At 33.8% G+C, this 7,129-nt stretch overlaps 1 protein-coding gene across 3 annotated transcripts in view; it reads right to left on the bottom strand.

Annotated features, from left to right (window-relative positions):
- The window catches only part of TMEM260 (transmembrane protein 260), a 54,858-nt gene that overhangs the window by 26,469 nt on the left and 21,260 nt on the right, over positions 1-7,129 (bottom strand). For all 3 annotated transcript variants that reach the window (XM_012724698.1, XM_004681846.2, XM_012724696.1), the window contains exons 4-5: positions 4,154-4,331; positions 2,886-2,999 (exon numbers count right to left, since the gene is read on the bottom strand). In XM_012724698.1, coding sequence (XP_012580152.1) covers positions 2,886-2,999; positions 4,154-4,207 — 168 coding nt within the window. In that variant the 5' untranslated portion in view covers positions 4,208-4,331. The remainder of the gene's footprint in view (positions 1-2,885; positions 3,000-4,153; positions 4,332-7,129) is intronic.

A 7,129-nucleotide genomic window follows, 5' to 3' on the forward strand; every position in this document is an offset into this window, starting at 1 on the left:
GCATCTCTGGCCTGTACCCCAGTTCTGTACGAATAAATAAATAAATCTTTAAAAAAAAAAAGTGATGTCTGGGTCTCACTCTAGATCAATTATGTGCACATATATACATTAATGCATGCACACGGACTTGTGTGTATGCACGTGCACACACACACATACACTTTTAAAATGCTTCCCACATAATTAAGTTAGTGACTAGGGTTGTAGCCAACTGACTCTGGGTTTTCCATTCTGCTTCAGGTCACCTGAACAGTGTCAGTCAACTACGTTGTTGTTTTTTGTTAGAACTTGCTCTCTTCCCTCTGGTCTCTGCTATTTCAATAGTGGAAACTGAAGGGGCTTTGAGAGGTATACTTCCCATAGTTCAATTCACCAGGTGGCTGACCTCAGACCAGTTTTCCAACTTGTCACTGTGAGTCCCACATGATTTCTATCAAGTAGATGGCTCTCCTTTCCATCATTAGCTCAAAATGTCCTCTTTTCGGTCCTTGCCTAAGAATGTACCTATCTGATACTTGAAAGTAACTTTCCTGATATCAGAAGTCTGGTTACGAAGTGACAGCATGAAAATGGCAGCAAAGATTATTCCTGACTTCAGTTGTCCTCACAAAAAGAATAACCAGCAACTATCTGTAGATAAAACACCATTGTGAAAACCTGAGAATCCAGGGGTGAGGTTGAAGCATGGAGCAAAGAGACGAGGAAGTTTAAGTGGAGGAGCCTGCTGCGTCACTCCTCTCCCAGGCCAGCCACGAAGGCAGCCCTGGGTTTATGATCTTTTCAGTGGGAAGAGTCCGAGGTGACCATTTAGCTGCTATGGGTAAAACTGGACGTTATCACATTAACGAAGTAAGTCAGAAAACAGAGAAAGACAAATCCTGTATGACCTCACTTATATGTTGAATTTAGAAAACTTAATTCCTAGGAACAGAGAGTAGACTGGTGGTTTCCAGAGGTGGGGGGAGGGCAGGAGACTGTTAAGGGAAATGAGAGAAAGAAGTTATAGGATACTAACTTGCAGCTATAAGAGTAACTTCTTATATGTCTAATGTATAGTTAATGATGCAAAATATATACTTGAAAGACTCCAAGAAAATAAAACATAAAAGTTATCAACACGTACACAACTAAAACTGTAGCTAATGTTATTAATCATTTTGTAGTATATACATATATTAATTCATCACACTGAACACTTAAAAAATACATAGTGTTGGGCCCTCCCTGGTGGCGCAGTGGGTTAAAGCACTGCACTAAGAAGCTAAAGTCACTTCCACATGAGTTTGATCCCCACCTGCCCCGGAGGAGATCTACATGGTGAGGCAGAACTCTCCTGGCCCGCCCGCTGCTCCCCTCAGCAGTGTGCTTCATCCATCTGCCTGTTCTGTTCCCCACTCTGTCCCTGGTGAATCCTCTCACCCTCCGCATCTCTGGCCTGTACCCCAGTTCTTTATGAATAAATAAATAAATCTTTTAGAAAAATACATAATGTTAAATGTCAAATATATCTTCACAAAGTAGGGGGAGGAGGAATAGAGAAAAATGATGTCTGGGGGAAAAAGGCCTGCCTAAGAAGCCTGGTCCCTATCAGTGTACCTATCAATTCATAAGAGAAATATGATGGTCTCCTAAGATTTTTATTGTATTCCATAGAAAATGATGTTATCTTTTTTGTGTTATAACTACATATTTTTTATCAAGTGCTTATATAATAAAAGACCATAGAAAACACTTTCTGTACACTCTATGAAACCACTGTTAAAGATACTGCCTGTTATGTTGTTCAACTCTCCCTTACAAAGGTCTTATATGATTGACTTGACAATTCAGTTCTGAGATAAATTTTATCTTTTCAATCAACTGTTATGCTTCCCTTTTATTGATTTTCTAAAATACGTAACAAAAATTTTGTAATCTCTAATTCCCCTTTTTGCTTTGTTGCCAAAAAGCTAAGAAACAAGATGTATTCCAATTGCCTAAAACTTTGGTATAATTATTTTCCTATTTCTATGTAATTAATTTTACTATATGTATTTTTTTTCTAATGTAATTCTGGTTATAGCTGGGTATACGTAACCCATAATAAAATGATAGACAAATGTAACTGAGGTATAATTAACAAACAAATTAGTAATGAAATTAGTAAGTAAGATGACTCTAGCAGTGCTTCGTGTAGAGGCGGTTTTATTCTCTGGGAGGAGGCTTTATACAAGAACTTCAGTGTCACTCAGCTCCCTACCTGCTCCTGCACCTCCACCTCCCAACACCTAACAAAGTCATTTTCCCATGTTACTTAATACCCCCATTTAAATGAATAATCAGCTTTTATTTCAGAAAAGAAAAAAGTGAAGATAAATAATTCTTAGTTCTAGGGAAATCTGTTCTGAGCACACAGAGTGTTATTTGCAAAAGATTTTATTATTTGGTTCCCAGCATCAGTGATGGTGTCTGTTTTATTGAGAACTGAATCCTTCGTGCTGACAGTAGCCTCTGGCACCAACAGGCACTCAACAAACAGCTGGATGAATAAAGAAGTATTACTTTTTATAATGCACAAGCCTTCCTCTTAAAATGTGTAATAAAACAATTAAGGAAATTTGCCACTGTTATTTTAAGTCCTCTTAGCCTATTTCCATGAAGGTACTATTTAGAATAAGAACATTATGAAACAGACCAGATTCCACTCCAATCAATACTGCATACTTTTTGTAAATCCTACTTTTTTTTTCCAGTCAGTATTAGGGCTTGATTTAGGGCCTAAGATTGTTTATGCTCTATATAAAACTCAATAAATAAATAAATCCCTATGTTTTCTGATGCCAAAAGTATATTAAACTTAAATAAAATACTACAAATTTTCATTTTTACAAAATTAAAAAACCTACCTTTTCTTTTAAAAGTTGAAAGAGAATCCATGGTATTATGCATAAAACATAGAGTACTATTGTGTGCTGATTACATAAGCTAAGGCCACAGCAGAAAGCACCAATTTTAGCTATCTGAAAATAACAACAACAAAAAAAAGTTAAAAATTCACCTAAAACTTTAAGTAAGCAAAAGAGTAAAAATTTATTTCTTATATAAAAACCAAGCATTTGTATCTCTGGTCCAGTTAAAAATCAACCTCTAACATGCTAGCAGTCATTTTTAAATTATGGTTTTTAATGAAGATTTTCCCATTGTTACCATATCATTGCTGTTTGATCTTAAATGACTATCATCATACAAGTTTTAGAAAGTCTTTCATGATGACTAGATAACTCCTAACAGCAATACGATATTGTATGATTCTTATTTGAGTAAAATATATAAATGAAAGCCAGAAATTCTGTCTACTTCACTTTTCTCCTATTAATTCAAAGAGGTTTAACACTTTATTCAGAAACATGGTTATCTAAAGGAGTTAGGAGTTGCTTTTTTTTGAGCATGTATTATTTTCATACTTAATAAGTTCATTTTAAATAAAAAATAAACTTGAATAGCATCACAGATATGTTCAGGAAAACCACAGATCAACCATTGTGCTTTTGTTTCTGTATCTTTAACACAAGGCTGCCACGGTAAGATGACTGGGCCCTTTCAGAGTGTAGACTGCAACCATTTAGGGGCCCTTAAAACTTTTGAGTTATGTTAATGACAGTGTTTGCCTTAGACTTCATTGAAATCTTTTCTGAACTACTTTGCTTTTACATTTGATGCTCGTTTTCAGTTTAAAAAAAAAATCACAATTTTCTTTACCTTTTTTGCAATCAAAGTATGGTAAGTCAATGTACCGTAATTATATATGATAAGTAACTGAAGGGGGTTCATTTAAATCTTGGCATCTTATGATCTCTCTCTCTTACACACACACACACACAAAATGGTGGAATTAACCTGTCTCTCCCACTGGACTCAAAGGGGAATTTCATAATGCTCTCATTCTCCAAACTACTTCTCAACTCTGAGGAAGAACAGAAGTCCCATGTTTTATATTGGTTATCATGGCTCACAGCATACGAACTGAGGCTATATTCTCTCTCAACATGCCTAGATTACCTTGACATTAATCAGGATGGATAAGACAGCATTTAAACCAAAGCTAAGAATGAAATACAGCATCTGTCTAAAAATTAAAACAAAAAGTGATTTCACTTTGATCAAAATAGGTTACCTTTGATCTTTCTTTTGCAGTTGCTGCCTCTTCAAAATGTACAGTAAGAGCCATAAGCAGCCCCACAAACAGATTGTTTAAGCTAAAAACCTCTGCTGCAATGGACCACTGCCATGTTAGACGAGAAAATGAAAACACCCCCGCAGCAAGGATTCCTCCAGCACATGAGCCAGAAAGCCTGCAAATACAGATAACATGAAATCTTCTTTCCCAATAAAAAGAACCGACTTTATTTTCTTTCTAATAAACTGTAACAGCAAAAATTATGACAGTCACCCAGCACCCAATATACTCTATGGTTAAAGAATTACTTCATATAATAGTTTCTTTCAACAATTAGAAAGAGCATATATTAACCTATTAAACATATGAAGAAACCTATTTGGTAGCCAATGGATGGAAAGAGGTTTAGTTTTCAGATGTAACCTCTAGGATTCAAGCAGCTTAGAATGCCTAAAGAGATAGTAGTTAGAGAGATAACAAACCTGTGTTATCTTTATTGCTATATCCACAAAGAAGAGGAGCTAGAGAAGGTGGAAATATGATTAATCGTAAAAATCAATAAAATGGTAAAATATCTATTCAGGAACACTCATTCTCACTTTTTGTGGAATGTTTGCTGTAGGAACTTTCTAATTCTAGTTCCAACATATGGCAAAGAATGTCCTGATTATGATGCAAGTTGTTCTTAGTTTCAGATGATTTCTTTATACAAAGTTCAAGCTTAAAATAATATATATATTATATATATATATATATATATATATATTTTAAAAATAGTTATGTGAACATGGATTTGGTGAACATACACAGAATCAAATGGTAGTACGCTTGGTAACCTTTGCTCACCCCTAAGCCAACAAGAGCTATATGCATTTCAAATAAAAAATCTAAATTCCAATTCAGAGATGTGACCTGAGACTGGTAATGTACTTGAATATAATAAAATATAGCAAATCAAAACAACTTCCTGTTTTTAGTTGTGAAAATTAAAAGTTATCAAATATCTAACTCTAATAATTGTTACAAAATTCAGAAGACATCGCTGTATCCAAAAATCATATTGTATGGCTCTAACTCAGAATTTTTAAAATATATTGTTTTGCATGAAAATTTATTGAGTAATTCTATGGCTTTCAATGAGCTATTACAGAAAAAAAACAAAAAACAAACACACAAAGAAACTTAAACCAAACCTTTTTTCCTGGGGTTCTCTAAGTAATTTATTTCTATTTGCTCCTTTTCCCTTATAAAAATCATCTGTTTTTTGAGCTTCCCATTCTGCCCATGATCCTGATTCAACACAGTTAAGTCATTTCGTCCTTCCAAATTCCTTTCAATTTATATACCCTAAATTCAACTGCTAGTGAATATTACTTTGGAAAGGCTGCATAAGATACATGATTCTTTCCTCTATTGAAAATATAAATTAGCATTCTTGGAGACATGACTAATTCCAGGACTGGCATAGCTCAGGTATAAAATGAATTTGAAACATTTTGTGCCAGAAAGCAAGTGCTCCAAGAATGACAGGGACAAGACAACAGTTTGAGGGGACTTTCACTGGCCAAATCAGGGATAATTTAAGCATCAAAATAATTAAGAGAACAGTCTGCAATCCAATGTGTAAATAAGACTCTATGATGCTACAGTTATATAGATACATATATGGCAGAGAACAGAAACACCGCAGAAAGACACTTATCACTAATTATTATGAAAGAAATGATGGAATTAGAAATCACTACTTGGTAACCATCATACTGATAATCAACTGATACCCAAACTACTGTGTAAAAGTTTTGCCATATAGAAATACAAATACATAGATAGAAGGGCAATACCTTCAAACAGATAATTACAAAAGGAAACATTGGTACGTTTACAGTGCCAAACAAAATTTGTTTGTGCAGATTTAACCAACATGATCCAAGTAACGGGATAACACCACATGCTTTCTGAGTTGTTCCAAGAAAAGAAACTGTTTCTATGGTATTCCCACCCAAAATGTGTTATCTAAATCGAAGCACAAGGAAACAGATAAACTAAAATTGAGGGGCATTTTATAAAATAAATGGTCTCTATGTCTCAAAAAAAAAAAAAGCCAAGATTTTGAAAGATAAGCAGAACCCACGAGGAACTGTTCCAGATTAAGGAGACTAAAGGGATATGACAATAAAATAAAAAGCATAATCCAGGATTTTTTCTGCTAGAAAAGACAATATTGCAACAGTTGCCAAAATCTGAATTAATTCTATAATCATGTTATCTAAATGACAATATTCTGATTTTGAGTACTGCATTGTGGATATGTAAGAAAATGTTTTTTGTTTTTAGTCAGATGATACCATGTCTGCAGTCTACTCTTAAATGTCAAACACAAAACACATCATTATACACAAAGTCGAGGATAAAGCAAATGTGATAAAATATTAACATTTGGTTCTCAGCCACAAAAAAGTAGGCTACTCCTGCATTTTTTCTGTACATCTGAAATTAAGTCAAAATAAAATACTGAAAAAAATGAATAACTATCCTGAGGAAATAATTTGCAAATTACTTTTTCTTTGTACATGTCAGGTATTGTTCTAAATGCTTCCTTGTATTTATTCATTTAATTTTTATAAGAACCCTTTGAGTTATCACATTAACCCATTAACCCTTCACTTGTACAATGAAGAAACCAAGGCCCATAGGTGACAAATAATTTTTCCATGGTTCTAAGGCAATTAAGTGGTACAAATAAAATTCAAACTGTTAGCTATTTAGTGCTATTATTTTAGTTTTAATGCTAAATAATTTATCCTAGGTTAATATTAAATTGCACTTTATTTGGCTGAATGAGTTAAGGGAGAATAAAAGTTTTGTCAATTATTCATATTATTAGGCAGTATTTATTTCTATGTTTTATTTAAACAACACACTACCTGTTTTAATTGCATTCAGTTATCTCTCAAGACTGTTTTTTTTTTTTTT

Source organism: Condylura cristata, unplaced genomic scaffold (assembly GCF_000260355.1).
Source record: "Condylura cristata isolate star-nosed mole 26May11 unplaced genomic scaffold, ConCri1.0 scaffold00013, whole genome shotgun sequence".
Classification (NCBI taxonomy): Eukaryota; Metazoa; Chordata; class Mammalia; order Eulipotyphla; family Talpidae; genus Condylura; species Condylura cristata.